The sequence below is a fragment of the Cydia pomonella genome, chromosome 16 (genome assembly GCF_033807575.1).
Source record: "Cydia pomonella isolate Wapato2018A chromosome 16, ilCydPomo1, whole genome shotgun sequence".
NCBI classification, from domain to species: domain Eukaryota; kingdom Metazoa; phylum Arthropoda; class Insecta; order Lepidoptera; family Tortricidae; genus Cydia; species Cydia pomonella.
In genome coordinates, this window is record NC_084718.1 from 11,031,285 (window position 1) to 11,047,724 (window position 16,440).

General features: G+C 34.9%; 1 protein-coding gene across 2 annotated transcripts in view; it reads left to right on the top strand.

Moving 5' to 3' along the window:
- LOC133526720 (synaptotagmin-15-like) overlaps positions 1–16,440 on the top strand; it is a 105,534-nt gene that overhangs the window by 23,752 nt on the left and 65,342 nt on the right. For both annotated transcript variants that reach the window (XM_061863441.1, XM_061863442.1), the window contains exons 2-3: positions 5,714–5,878; positions 11,777–11,971. In XM_061863441.1, the coding sequence (XP_061719425.1) occupies positions 5,734–5,878; positions 11,777–11,971 (340 nt within the window). In that variant the 5' untranslated portion in view covers positions 5,714–5,733. The remainder of the gene's footprint in view (positions 1–5,713; positions 5,879–11,776; positions 11,972–16,440) is intronic.

Consider the following 16,440-nt stretch of genomic DNA (forward strand, 5'->3'; position numbering starts at 1 on the left):
GTTCTGAACATGACCTTATTGTTTGACATTAAAACGTTTTGTTTTAAGTAATAATTGCCATTGATTTAGTCAAATATTTTTTAAATATTTGACCTTATTTGCGAGCTATGATTTTCAAGGTAGGAATAAGGTATATCAGTCGATCCATAAGTTCTGCCGAATATTACATAGAGTTATGAAGAACTGCGAAAACAAATTATGTAAAATTATATTGTTAAATAATATTTTTGCAATAATGAACATATTTTATTTTACTTAGTGCAGTTATTCGAATCGTTGCTAAGACTCTGACTAAGATATACTTATAGGTATAAACTACAATGTAATAAATAATTGTTATTAAAACAGGTTTTTCTATGATCTACCTACTCGACATTTAATTAAAATTAATAGGTATACTACATTAGGTGAAAAGTAATTACTTCCATACACACTATATCGAGACATTTTTATCGATAACGCTCAAACATCAATTATGCATGAGTGCCACTTTGTTTCGCGGCGGCAAGAGGCTAACTGTCGACAGCGGTCTCGGTATGGCCACGATCTCGCGGCGACACGCGCCACGCCTCCGTGAGATATCTAGTACCTTTTATGATCTGAGGCAAGCACGAACACAATTTCGCATACAATTTTATCGAGAAACAAAAAATAAAAATCGAAACAACAACCTGTGGTAGAATTTTAGGCATACCATGCAAAATAAATATTATCATGCGCATAAATAATTAGTAAGGTACGAACTTAACTAATTAACTTATATAATAAAAACATAAATAACGTATGTGATTAACTAGGTAATTCTAACAAATAATAGTAGGTAATATGTAGTTATATCGAGTGAATGCGTTATCACTCGACCCGATTCGAAGAATGATTAAGACACGTTTAAGATATTGGAAAGATCTTTAAAGGATCGATATCTAAACGACATGTAAAATTTGACGTTTATTTCAATTCCGCTGTGATTCCTAATAAGATCTATCTACGATATTTCTAATTCAAAGTGACATTGGTATCCCGAATCGAGTTGCTTCTGTCAATTATACGACATACAATTCATAAAAACGATATCTAAATAAGAACTTATCGTTATCTTATCTTTAACGTATCTCATTCTTTGAATCGGGCCGACTGTTAAGTCAAGCTACGTGCAACGCGTGTAGACAATAGCTTATTTTGTTCGGCTTTGTAGCAAAAATCGCTCTTGAACAGAGAAATCGGCCAGCGGATCGCTTACGAATTTCTGTAGAAATCTGCTAAAAAAGTATTCCACGATTATTTCAACGTACCTGAATAAGACTTTATTTCGTGTTTGCTCAATTTTCAAGGTTCGAGTGAAAAAAGGTTCCGCTAAATTTTTCCAGTTCCACAAACAAGCAATTGAACTGGGGGGCGTGTTGGAAAACTCGCAAAATTAAACCTCCCTCAATTCTCTCAGGGATAGGATTTTCCAGAAATAGAACTTCTTTATGTATTTGGGCAAACTCAAACTCACTAAGGAAGCACATGAGCTAAGAAAGTGGGCTTTTAGGGCTTTTCGACATGTTCTGTGCGTGTTGTTATCGGGAAAGATTGACCTTATTATCGCATTCACTAAGCTTTTAGGCTGCTTTTTCAGCGAAGCTAAGCTGGGCTACGTTTACATACTTACAAGTCCAGATATATTTCATATAACACGATGGTAGCAAAGGTGGACGGTTGACGACTGGTTTGGCCTAGTGGGTAGTGACCCTGCCTACGAAGCTGATGGTCCCGGGTTCAAATCCTGGTAAGGGCATTTATTCGTGTGATGAGCATGGATATTTGTTCCTGAGTCATGGGTGTTTTCTATATATTTAAGTATTTATAAATATTTATATATTACATATATCGTTGTCTAAGTACCCTCAACACAAGCCTTATTGAGCTTACTGTGGGACTTAGTCAATTTGTGTAATAATGTCCTATAATATTTATATTATTTATTTTATTTTTTAAACATGCGTACAACCCGCGTGATGCACTGATCCCAACTGGGCTGCACTCAGCACTAGACGCATTAACACCGTCAGAAGAGAGGTTGCTAAGCGGGTAAGGGGTTCAAAACGTTTTGTTCATACTTTATTCTTAAGGAACTAAGAACTAAGAGTTGAAAGTTGGCATTGAAACTTTAAGTCCATGGGGTCTCAGCGCGCACAAGTTTTTTACAGAAGTCGCGAAGCGTCTGGTTGACGTAACTGGTGACCGAAGCGCTGGTGGCTTCCTCGCACAACATATCAGTATTGTGATACAATGAGGAAACGCTGTTAGCATCCTTGGTAAATTGCCTCAAGGGCCTATTTTAGACGAAAGCTAGTTATAATAATTCTCTGTATATATCCATTATGTATATTGTTATTGTAAATACTAAGTAAGAGCTAAGAGTGAATGGAGATAATTGAACCACCACACACTTTGTTCTTCTGCTGGCCTTCTGCCTAAAAAAACTAACTTTAAGTTGTGAGTTATAATTGTGTTGTAAGTCCGTTTATTATGATGTACAATAAATACTAACCTTATCCCAAAGGTTCCTAGATGTAATAATGTTAAAAATCCATGTGCGTACTAAATATACTTTTCTCCTTGAAAGGTTTTCATCATGGTTTTCAGTGTGTCACGTTTTCTTCTTAACATATGTACATATACTCTTTTATATACCTTATTGCCTAAAATACTCTTTTATCCATTTATCATTACTCCTCACGTGTCAAGCCCACCCGGACTGGGAAACTCCGACTAATATTGACGAGATTCTATTATAACTATAATAAAGGTATTCAAAATTGTACCTTCCTTCACACTGTTAAAGTTTAGTTTTCAAAGTAATGTTCAATTTTGATACGTGGTTGTGAAAGCGCTTTCTCAATAGACATCATCAAACCTTTGCAACGCATAGGTAACGAGGTTTGTGTATTTGGGCGAATAATCCATCTTATAATCCAAATGGGTTATGAGCTTTAATTGTCGGGGGTTTGTTTTGGATAATAAGTAGGTCAGCGTATAAATATAGGTACTTCATCATTTAAATTCAAAGCAGGAAAACGGGCAACCACGTGGTTGTAAAATAACCGCAAATATTTTTAAATCAAAACTGGACACAAATATGTTTGACAAATATGCACAAAGCAAGACATGCCCAGAAAGAGTCGTGATTCCTTCTTATTTTGGATGAGATTTTATATCAAGCAAATATTACCTATATTCAAACACATCACTGTTACACGACTACATAAAGTTTTCTCGGTAACAGGTGGTAAAGTATGAGTTACCTTGTGTTTGGTCAGAGTTCTCAAGCGCGTCTCAGAACAAAAAGGTTATTTTTAGTGTGGTAGCTATACTTCGATTAAACAAATAAATATATATTATTGAGTATATTAATTATTGAACATGGTACATAGCTTAGGCTGTAAAACAAGTTTTGCGTTATATAAATAGTACCTACGTAAGATACTTAGATATCAAGCGCAAGAAACACATAACAATAAAACTACTGACCGAATGGGTTCTACTAAAACTAATGCGTATTTACTGATCCGACCAAGTTGAAAGGATGGGGAATAAATTCACATTTTTTACTGTAAATACGATTCCATAGGCTCCATCTTGAAAGATATAAGGTGACTAACATTTCAGATATTTCAACTCAAATCGCGTGTTATTGGCATTGGCACCGTTGGTAGCACGCGTCATGCTTGCACGCAGTACTGAACACTTTGCGAGGATATTTCTTGACATTTTTACTAACGTAGCAAATATTAAATGATATACTTACACTGAAATTATTATTTTTGACCATACACTGAGGAGTGGATATGTAGGTTACTGAACAATTTTTACTATGTTATCCGGAAATCACGATAAAATTAAATCTGGTGTCATAAACATCGTGTGAATCACATTTCAATGTTTTCAATGGTTTCAATGTTTTCAATGGATCAGCTGATTTTTTTCCGCGATTTCGGGGTTGGCCCCATAGTTAAAGTTGTTCAGTATGACCCACATATTCACTCCTCAGCATATGGCCAAACATAACAATTTCACCCTGTATAATTTTTTGTTTGAACTTCACTTTTGACACTGACATATCTAAATTATCATTAGCAAATGTTTGACGTATCTTACAGTTCGAATCGGACTGTCACTGTTGTTTGATACTACATGGGTACTTTGAAAATTCTTAAATCATTTTGACCCGTATACTAAAACAAATAATAATAACTTAGGCGATGGAAAACAGTCATTCAAATTCAGAAAAAAACTTAACATATGAGAGAACCCAACTAAGAGACGTTACATAATCCCGAAAAGCCTTAATAAACAATATAACATTCATTTTCATTACTCGGGCTAACTTGAATAATTATAGTGTTTCACTTTTCAGCAGCCTTTTCTGCCATATTTATAAAGGTAATTTGCTTGAGACGTGAAACAGGAAACTGGTAACAAGGAAAATAGAAGTTATTACAGAAGCTGGTTTGCAAAATAACCGCATTTGGCCTTAAAAGAGTTGATAGATGGGTTGTACTTAGGATGGATGGACTAATTTAAAACATCGTTGGTTGACGAAAGAATCTACGCGACCACATAATGGAAATTCTACTATGTACCTAGTTTTCTAGTTACGTATCTTCATCGTCCAAATAAGATGTAGTTCGGTATAATACTAACAGTTATATTGCGACCCCTTTATACTAGGTAAAAAGATGACAAAGATGATGAATACTGATTATGACAAATACAAAGTTACAATCCTGCACCAAACTAACTATTTCTGTTTAGCCCAATGGTTGACTGGTAGAGAATGCCTCAAGGCGTTAAGTCCGCCATTTGTACTCTTTTTGTAAATTTGTGCAATAAAGTTTAAACAAACAAACAAACAAACAAAGTTATCATTATTTGCATTTGACAATAGGGGTCTGGGAGTCATAATTGTGTATCTCGGAAAATTGCTACTGCGCCCGCTTTTTTCCGAGTGTCTTTTTTTCCTTGAATATTATAGCAACAAATTTTATTTTTATGACAACGTCAGGGGTCGTATTTCATTTGTTTATATTTTCTCCAGACTTTTGCTAAAAATATCACTTTGATCAATTAAGCTTGAAGGGAAATGTAAACACTGTAAAAGCGGAGCGCAAAATAATATCTTAACCATTATCAAGGCAATTTAGCGATCACATGCAGTACATCCAATCCATCATTGTGTTCTGTATATCTATACAATGAGTAAAACTGACATTCGACGATCATTTTATGGCTCCTCTACACGATGGCCCAGCGCTGGTCCAGCGAGATGGCTATTCGATGGTTGAAACACCACTACACGATGACGACATTCAGTTGCGATCTATTCGTTTACCAAGATGGACGTGGAAGCATTCAGCAGGACGTAACTGTTTGAAGGTCGTAACATCTAAAAAGTCACCTACCACTTTATGGTAATATTCAGTTTTTTTTGTGTCGTTAGTCAGGGCTATCATTAAAAAGGAAAAACAAAAAAAAATAGTTAATATTTTAAGAATCTTCGTTTTTCTTACATAAGGTAGGGGTGAAAATATTAAATTATTTAATTAACACACCTTAAACCTAATAGACTCAAACTTGTCTTAATGGTTGCCTTAGTATTCCTCCTCCTAAACTGCTGTCTTAAAACAACAATTAAATTATATTTAAGACTTTCTTATCTTGTCGACAGGTATCATCAGATGATAAGAGATGTTAAGCTTGCCACCGTCAGGCTGGAATGGTGGTGAGGTGCGGGCGGTCAACACGAAGAAGATATACTCTAGGAGGCCCTGGTATGCGCCGCCTGTCGACCCTCAAGAATCGTTGACAGACCAGGAGGAGTATAACAACAGAGGTACGACAATAATAATATTGTAACACACAGAAGTATACCAAATTCTCGTTCTACCTTAAAACGTGTTTTTTAAGATTTTCATACATTAAGCCCTATTCAAATCATTTCATCAAGACATATCACACTCAAAAACCTTAAATAATAGCCACCATAATGGTACCTTGTGTAGTTACATGAAATTTCTTATCTGTGAAAATGATTCAAATTTCTAACATCTCTGAAAAATAAAGGAATTTGATTACACCTCACTTTTAGAACCTATTTACCAGTCGAAATGACATTTAATTGAGTGTGATCAAATGCCGCAGTAGAACTTATAATATGTGTGTAGATAAAGCAAAAAGTAACTGTACATACTGGTAACTAGGCATTAAAACTTTAATTATGAAGCAGTGACATAAACTACTATAATGCATACAAATTCTCAATCGATACATTTAGAAAGGTGATTTTGTTATGAAACTCGAAATATAAAAATCGAAATCAAAAGTTAATTCGACTAGGAATAAGCTTACAGTTGAGAAAAAGTTTAGAAAATTAGATAGCAAGAAACTATAAAAAAAATGGAACTACTTTGCAATGGAACACGATTAAACAAAAAGCTCGTATATTCAAAGTTGTCGTATATTGCAGTTGTGATTAAAAAATAAAAACATATTTATGGGCAGAAGTTTCTTCGCTTTTTGTAAGCTTTATGATGAGAAAACTTTTAATAACAGCCTTCAAAGCGTAGGTAGTCGTAGGCAATTCATTCTAACACAACAAAATAAAATATTTAAAACCATTTATTGAAATTTATAATATTTACACTAAGGGGTTTGAGTGCTCCTTATAATAAATAATTCAGAGGACCTAGGATAAAATATGTTTATTAATTTCGGGAATACCTAATATCGTAGCCCAGATATTTAAGATATTACCTAAACGATCTTTTTGAACCGTTATTCAGTCTCTTAATGTACGTATAAATAGGTATATGTTTCCGTATATATCCGTCTTTAATAACAACGCGTTTTCCCTGAATAAAACTACTTATCACTACTACTATTATAATTTTTTAATAGTTAAATTGACTTTTCCGTAAGGTCTAGGTAAAAAATAGTATTAACTGGGATGTTTCCATTTTAATTTTAACTTACTAAAATAATAATAAAAAGATATATTATGTTACGTGCATTGTCTACGAGTAGATAAGATAGGCAATAAATAGTTATTTGTTTTACAAGTGGGCAAAGTTGTTGTTTAACCGCTCGTGCTAATATTGATACCCGAGCAAGCGAAAGATTCTAAAATTGCACCATGAGCGTAGCGAGTGGTTCGAGAAGTGGAATCTTGAGCGTTGCGAGGGTTTCAAGGCACGAGGGTTAAACAAACTTTGCCTCCGAGTGAAACACAACATTTTTCACCACACCTACGCGAGGAAAATACTAACTATGAAATACCAAAATCAAACCAAATCAAATCCAAATGAACTTAATTAAAAATTTATCATCCAAAATCATCATTTAAAAGTCAATTCTACCAGCTAACACAAGGAAACGACTCAAAATTTGCATCTGATTACTTTTCCTCACATGTGGATAAAATGCAACTTTCTCATTAGTTTTTGAACAATCAAGAAGGCCTTTACCAGTTGGGGCGGTGAAAAGTAAATTTCTTTAAATTTTTTCCCGACAATCGCCTCTTAGACCGATATCACTTACCTACGTCCAAAATTGAGTACCTACGTAACTGATAAGGCATACATTCATTGCAGACCTACAACAATATAGCGCTACTGTAAAGGGATACGGTCTATCTGCGGTGGGGAATGTAAAGGCTCGAGGTAAAATTCTGATAATGTATAATAATATTTTTTCTTCAAACAGTAATAACAATAACATAAATATCGACTACCATTAATGCTTGCCGCTTTCAGAATGAATCGCCTGCAGATCTTTATTCCTTCAGCAGGGCGATAGTTCTGAATTCAAATAATCGTTGCCAGTTATCTGCCACGAGACTGTGAAGGTTTCCAACCTTCACACTACATATCAATTATTAAAAGCTACTAGACCGCACTTGAAAGGTTTTATGAAAACCTTTATTTAATATTTACGGAAATGTGAACAAAGTCGATTTCCTTTCTAGCCACAATGTTTTTTAAAAATAGAATGTACATACTTGAGTTGCGGGTTGGCGTGAGATTTAAGTTTTATCTACGTAATAATCGTGATTTGCATTTCTCTTTGAAAATAAACTCTGGTTTTTGTTAAGTAACTACCTACCCAGAGGTAAATAACCAGTAAATAGATACCTACAGATAGTAGTAACTAACATTCATTTATTACAAATGTTGTTAGGGTGAGAACTAGGGATGTCACGAATATTCGCATTCGCATTTGTATTTATACGAATATCGGCATAATTTTAAAAATTCGGATCGATATTCTCATTCGCATCAAATAAAGCGAATGTTTTGCGAATGCGAATGTGCGCAAGTCCTGTCACGCCCGCGCCGGTCGCTCTCGTCGACTCGGGCATGAACAGGGCATTTTGACCAGTAACCATCATAGTTTTGCACTTTATAACATCCCGATCTAAAGTAATATATGTTTTATGCATTTGTTAGTCGTATACCTCGAAATCAATTATTCCTTGTAGCTTTTCACCTATTCGCGTTTCGCCGCGATCTCATAATTTCTAAACAGTTTTTTTTTTCTTGTAGTATGATTTCTGGTCGCCAATTATAGTTTCTATTTTTCTCCGTGAGCTTCTACGGATTATCGTCTTATCTATTGTTTAAAAACCGCAAAGGCGCGTGCCACTATGAAAAAATGGTGAGGCCGCATAGGTAGCGTTTATTGAATTACTACTCTATTTAGCACGGAATAAGATTCATTATGAACTAATACAGAATTCTAACAGAATAGCTGTCTGATCTCTATTGGTGCGTCTAAGGTAGGCGACTAAACGCTCTCAAACCAGCTTAACTTGTGACACTGCGATCCGAAACAAAGATACGTATTCGAAGACCTCGCTTGCACTGGTAATGCGAGCGCACGGCTAGCTAGCGCCAAGGAAGCAATGTTATGTTTCTCAAAGAGCGGGTAAAAAACAGGGCCGGATTTTCACACAAATATATTTGGGTGGTTTTACGTTCTTTAATTTAAAGAGATAAAACATAACACTATTTAAATAGTAGGTACACATCTAACAGAATGAATATTTTGTTTTATATTTATTTATTTCATACGTACAATATTGTGTAGTTATATATATAACTTTATTTTTTGTTGACTAATAACAATGTTAATTTATTCATTCAAGATAACAATGATCTTATTTTGTTAGTATAGTCTTAAAAATAATAATAATATAAATTTGTATAAGTAAATGTTTTACTAAATGTTGTAGTCTATTATAAAATTATATCTTTATTTTAATGTATTATAATATATAGGTATATATTTAAAACTATTTTAACATTGTTTTCTGTGATTTTACCTACAGTCGAATAACGCTAACTCTTCAGACTTCTAACACTAACCTCTATATTATAATACATTAAAATAAAGATATAATTTTATAATAGACTACAACATTTAGTAAAACATTTACTTATACAAATTTATATTATTATTATTTTTAAGACTGTACTAACAAAATAAGATCATTGTTATCTTGAATAAATAAATTAACATTATTATTAGTCAACAAAAAATAAAGTTATATATACTTAGCTACACAATATTGTACCGATGAAATAAATAAATATAAAACAAAATATTCATTCTGTTAGATGTGTACCTACTATTTAAATAGTGTTATGTTTTATCTCTTTAAATTAAAGAACGTAAAACCACCCAAATATATTTGTGTGAAAATCCGGCCCTGTTTTTTACCTGCTCTTCGAGAAACATAACATTGCTTCCTTGGCGCTAGCTAGCCGTGCGCTCGCATTACCAGTGCAAGCGAGGTCTTCGAATACGTATCTTTGTTTCGGATCGCAGTGTCACAAGTTAAGCTGGTTTGAGAGCGTTTAGTCGCCTACCTTAGACGCACCAATAGAGATCAGACAGCTATTCTGTTAGAATTCTGTATTAGTTCATAATGAATCTTATTCCGTGCTCAATAGAGTAGTAATTCAATAAACGCTACCTATGCGGCCTCACCATTTGTTCATAGTGGCACGCGCCTTTGCGGTTTTTAAACAATAGATAAGACGATAATCCGTAGAAGCTCACGGAGAAAAATAGAAACTATACAATGGTGTATAAAATTTAAAGTATATTTACTACCCTGCCTTTCTCCACTGTAGTCGCTTTTCACCTCGATAGATATTTGTATATAATGCGTTATTACATATCGCGACATTTCCTTTAAGCACTATACCTCTATAGTTTTGTTTTGTAAATGCATTTCGCACTTGTAGTTTATCTCCTGGTTTTGAGTGTGATATATGTAACCTTAGAGGTAGATTTCCTAAATAACAAATTCTCCAAAGCTAGTTAATGTATGGCTGTAACAATGAGGTCAATAAGCGACCGTATTTTTATTATATCCCAGTGATATAGCCAATTTTTTTTACGATTAATACAATAGAGTACAACAATATGCGACCCAGGTAAAATGCAACAATTTTTTTTTGCGGCTAACTAAATAGGCTATTGATAATACATGCTACATCAAAATTAGCTACTGTTGTAAACACCTATTGAAAATATATGCGGCTAAATAAATAGGCTATTGAAAATACATGCTACATTAAAAATTGCTACTGTTGTAAAAATCTATTAAAAATATAGGCGAGTAACAAAATATACCACCGATATTACACGCTACAGCAAAATACGCTATCACGGTGAAACGCGAATAGGTGAAAAGCTACAAGGATTTTTTGATTTCGAGGTATACGACTAACAAACGGTTTTATGTCCCCTAACTGTTTTTTTTTTTCTAAATTATAATGAAAATAACAACTAAATATTTCCTAAGATACTAATGTTAGATGTTCTCAGTTCTTAGGTCGATATGTACGATGAGTATTTTTGATAAAGCATATAACATTGATGCGGTAGTGTAACTATTCAGTAAGTACTGTCGGAAGTTTGGATTCAGCTTGATAGAAAATTGAAATGAAAATCTTACCAATAGGATTCTCGGAACTTACCTCCGATATATCCAAAACTTAGAGCGTGGGCCAACATGTACCAAGCAGTTCCATGAACGCCTTTAGGATGCAAGAGTGAAAACGTGGAAGAGGATTTTGTAGCTATATATTTATATATTTACCCGATTTCATAATTCCAAAAGGATTTCATTTCGGTTATATGTTTATTTTTTACTTTTAATTTCTCAAGCGATTTGGAAAATTATTTATTTATTTGAAAAAATATACTTACAGATTGGTCTCATTTATGCCAGTTCTGATGATGAGATCTATAATCGAGGGAATTTCTCAAATTTTATAGGTAATACTAATATTAATAATATAGTGATTTTTGCATTTTCATCAACAAGTTAGTCAATATTCAAAAAAGCGGAACTGCTGATGAAAACTACAAGGGAACTTTTTATGACGCGTATTCCTTTAGCGATTTGTCTTCTTCTTTAAGTTTGTTTAGCAATTTAAATTTTAAAGCAACATGTTTGTCCGAGTCGAGTTTTCATAATGGGTTCCACCAGGAATTGAGGGGTCTCCTTGTATAGGCATACTTTTATAACGATTTTTATTTTTATTGACCAAAGCGTTAGCAAAAGTCTCTGTTTTGATTCGGGAAATCTGTTTTCGTATGTCCGGATGTTCTCCTCTACAGGTCGCAGCTCACAACCGATTATAATATAACCCAGCATTTGCATAAACAGTGTTCTCTGGTGACATGGAACTGCTGATGAAAGTATGTTTATTTTTGATAGAGTACGAGTCGGAAAACGCGGGGGAGCGCGCCGAGCCCGAGGTGTACTATGACCCGAGCCCGCCTGAGTACGACGACCCAGTGACGTCGCGGGTATACCAGAGCCTGCCATCCGCGCCCAACCCGGTCTCACAGGCTACGCCCACCGCCAGCTCCTTCACAGGCTTCTCTATCGCTAATGCTGTCAATTTGAGAGGTAATAATAGTTTTTTACAACACATACGACACCTTGTGTTGCTGGTGTCCATGAGCGACGGCAGTTGCTTAGTATCAGATTCATCTGCTTGTTTGCCTTCTGTCTTAAAAAGCAGTCGGCCCTGTTAAACTGTCGTTATTCATTCGCACCCAAAGTCACAGGCTACGCCCACCACCAGCTCGGTCGTCGGCTTCTGTATCGGTAATGCTATAAATTTGAGAGGTAATAATAGCATTTCCTATTACAAAAAGACATCAAATCGTGTGGCAAGTCAGGTGGTAGGGTTATTAAACACGAAAACTTGAGTTAATTTAACTCTTTGTTTATTAAAACTCGGTGACGTAGGCTACGCCCACCGCCAGCTCGGTCACCGGCTTTTCTATCACTAATGCTCTCAATTTGAGACGTAACATTTGTGGTTGTGGACCGAAGCATTGTCGTACTTTTTTTTTTATACTACGTCGGTGGCAAACAAGCATACGGCCTGCCGGATGGTAAGCAGTCTCCGTAGCCTATGTACACCTGCAACTACAGTACTAGTTCAGCAACGACTTAAGAAGCGTATAGACCATAGTCTAATGTTAAGCGGGATGCTTATATATGCATCTGACCAAACAAATATGACTAAGGGTCAATTGCACCAAATTCGCAAAATTTTATTACATGGAAATTTTATAGTTCACTGCGGTGTTCGAAGCGGTGGTGGCCGAGTGGATATGACGTCCGACTTTCAATAGGGTGGGCGCGGGTTCAAATCTTGGCTCGTACCAGTGAATTTTTCGGAACTTATGTACGAAATGTCATATTTATTACCACTAGGTTTCCGGTGAAGGAAAACATCGTGAGGAAACCTGCATACATCTGCGATGAAATTCAAAGGTGTATGTGGAGTCCCCAATCCGCATTGGGCTAGCGTGGGGACTATAGCCCGAGCCCTCTCGCGCACGAGAGGAGGCCTGTGCCCAGCAGTGGGACGTACATACCGATATAAAAGTGTAAATTTCAAACAGCTGTAATTTTGTTTCTACGACTTTTTTACCGCGATAATAAGTTTAATTATTATATCATATATTCCAATATAAATAATTCAGATTTTACACTAAGCAACGTTACACCGGCAAATAAAATAAATTGATGAGATCACTTAAAATTGGTCTTTTCCAAATAGCAAATAAAATGGTAACATCCTATATATGCTTGATTTCAAAACACTTCGAAGTTCCATGAATTTCATATAAAATAACTAATTTAGTACGAGTATTTTGTCTTTTGAACAGAAGCCTCGAAGCAGCAGACCTCTAGGAACAAGTGACCCCTAGGCACGTCAGATAGATTACTATAATAGAATTTGCGACAACGATGCATGTCTGTCATATTTATCGTAAAAACTGGGATACATAAGCGGTTAAAGTGGAACGAACTACGACGACAATCAGTTCAATTCTTCGTACAAAGATGAGATAGCTAAAGTTATCGAAAATTTAAGTTATTTAATTTTAGGCCAAGCCGAAAATCATACAAAATCCTTCGTACAAAAATCGCTTTATTGGTAATTATCGAAGAACAGGGCAAGATCACCAAACGTCCTGGAGTACCGTTCTCTCAACTATTATTGGGCTCAAATCAAAAGTGTATTAAAAGAGAAGAATGAAACACCCAAAAAACATTAACAATTCCAGCAGGTGATGGGCTGATGCAGGCAAATATGAAAAACGGGTCCGTAAAAAGCTGCCATTGAATGTGTTAGGAAAAAGCTGCCTATCACTCTTACAGAAAAAAAACTAACTGCCAATTAAATAAATTAAAAGTCGCTTTTTATTGTAATTATTCTAAAAACCTAAAATTCTTAATCGCATCAGTTTTTTTTTTCATTTGAAGTTTAGAGTTTTATTTCTGTACACTCCTTAGGCTGAATTATATATTATACTGCGGAGTGGCGCTTATCAGTCTATCATTTGTGGTTGGCGCAACTGGTCCTAACGACCCGATTCGAACTTTAATATACGTGAAAATCAGCGCCACGGATTGCCGATCGGAGATCGCCCACGTAAGACACTTCCATAGGTATCAAAGGATTGAATTCACCCGCGCTGCGCCGCGCCGCTTCGCGTTCGCGAGTTATTCGCTCAGGTAAGACACTGATTAAGTTGTGGCGTTAAATAAATTTATTTTCTTTCTTTTTTTTAAATATTAGGTCTAGATACGATATCACTTAACTTCACTTCTTTTAAAAAATATGGCTTCAGTCCATTGGGACTATTACGCCAGTATTCAAGGTATTGGGAACTTTGTACGGTTAATACAAGACAGTGTACGGTGATTTTATAATCTTCATCTTCTTCTTTTATAATTCCCTAGTATCAAATTATGAGCTTCAGATACGACTAAAATTGTACGGTTAGTACAAGTGTACTGTACTCAGCACTTGTAAAGCGATCGCTGGACTTTACAAATAGAACGTGGAGTTCCGGCCGTTGACTCCAAATCGAACCGGAAGTCTAGATACGATATGGATCAGATATCTTCAAACAAAACCGTCACTTTTGACACTGACATATCCGATCCATATCGTATCTAGACTAATACTTGACGTATCTTAAAGTTCGAATTGGGCTGTAAGTCACATTGAATAAAGCAAAGAAAGCTATATTGATTCAATATATTATTTTTTACTATTTATTCATGCACGACCTTCAACATGCGTAATGAACACGAACCTTTTGATAGACTTTTAAGACACCTTTTGAAGTTTTCTTTTTAATATTTAAATACTTTTAAGTTTTATAGATGCTATCCCTACGTGTGCCGAATTCAGAACGTTTATTCATTATGGGTGGATCAACTTTTTTTACAGTATTCTGTCCCGTCAGGCATAGTTTATTAGAAAAAATATTAAACATTCTACTAATACGCTGAAGGGAAGAGATTATATGTAACTCACATAACTGCCATTATTTTATGTACAGTTACTGGATTTCATTATTATTATAGATATTGAGGTTTGCACTCTTCAGATACTCATAGGTCCATTCACTGAGCGCGAAACTCTTCTTTTTCGACCCGTAACTTCCATAAAAATGTTTGTTTGGTTATTTTAAATATCATAAAACCAGGATTTTAAGAGTGAGCCAGGTGACCGTAACCATGGCAACGAGTGTCAAGAAAAGTTGATTCACACTTATTTTGTTATTAGGTATTGTTATTATTAGATGTGTACTGAACTACAAAAAAGGTTTATTTTAGTACCTATACAGGGTGGAAAAATTGAATGGGCCCTGGAGGGAAAGTGCCTTAACGCCTTAAGTTATCTCATTTTACTTAAAGGAAACTCTTTTATTTATAAAAAGAAACGAAACTGCATTTAATATCGGGAATCAAAACGACTGAAAACTCTAAAAATACCAAATACTTATTCGATTTCATGGATATTTTGTACGCCAGACAAATGTAAAACCTAATTGAATCGACCAAGTGCAAAAATTGAGCTAACTTAAGATTTTAAGGCACTTTCCCTCCAGGGCCCATTATTTTTTTCCACACTATATAGGTAGGCACTAAAAGTGAATTTAAATTGCCTTTATTTTTTTAAAGATGGCTATGTTTATTTATTCGCAAATAAAGTAAACCGAGCCAATATATTGCTTCTACGTTCAATATCGTTCAATATTTGTGTTTCTATAGAACAAACACATTCAAACGGTTAAAGGGGTTTCATATTGTAGCGTTACTAAACAGCACCTGAGGCATGTATTTGTTTCTTTAAGGTATAAGACAAAACGTTTATGTTGAAAACACTTCGATGGGTATTTAACAAGCTTACCTACGCAATCCATCGTAGTATCGATATCTTGCGATGACGTACGCATTTGTTGGAATTTATAAAAATAACATTGAGCAATAACGGATTTTCGTATAATTATTTTTCTCACAACCCAGACCAATAGTTTTGTTTTTGTATTTGGAATCTACTATACTCGTACTGCATCGAAGTAAAACTTAAAAAAATATATATATACAGCACGAGGCTATACTAGAAAGTATATTAACTTGAAAACGTTTAAATTGGATAGGTACGAGTATTAACGGTCGTTTTAGAATTTCAACGAAAACAACAATCTTGACTAGATCTAATTTGTTACGTACATAATTAATATATTATATTTCAAAAAGCTATTCAAGGAACTTGCCATGCTTTTTTATATTTTGTTTAAATACGGATATTCAACAAGGTACTGATGTCGTGAATTAATAACAAGATTAATGTGAAAACCAAATATTATACTCGGTTTCGTCCTCTATATTAGCATAAGAGACACATGTAGTATCGCGTAGCGCATGCCATTTCACACTATTTTGATAATTTTAAGGTTTTTTTTTTTTTTTGTAAGGTAGATTGCCTACCAGCTCCCAACTGTCTACCTGTACTTCATTCGCTTTTTAGTGCCCCGCCGTTTCACACCGCGCTCCCG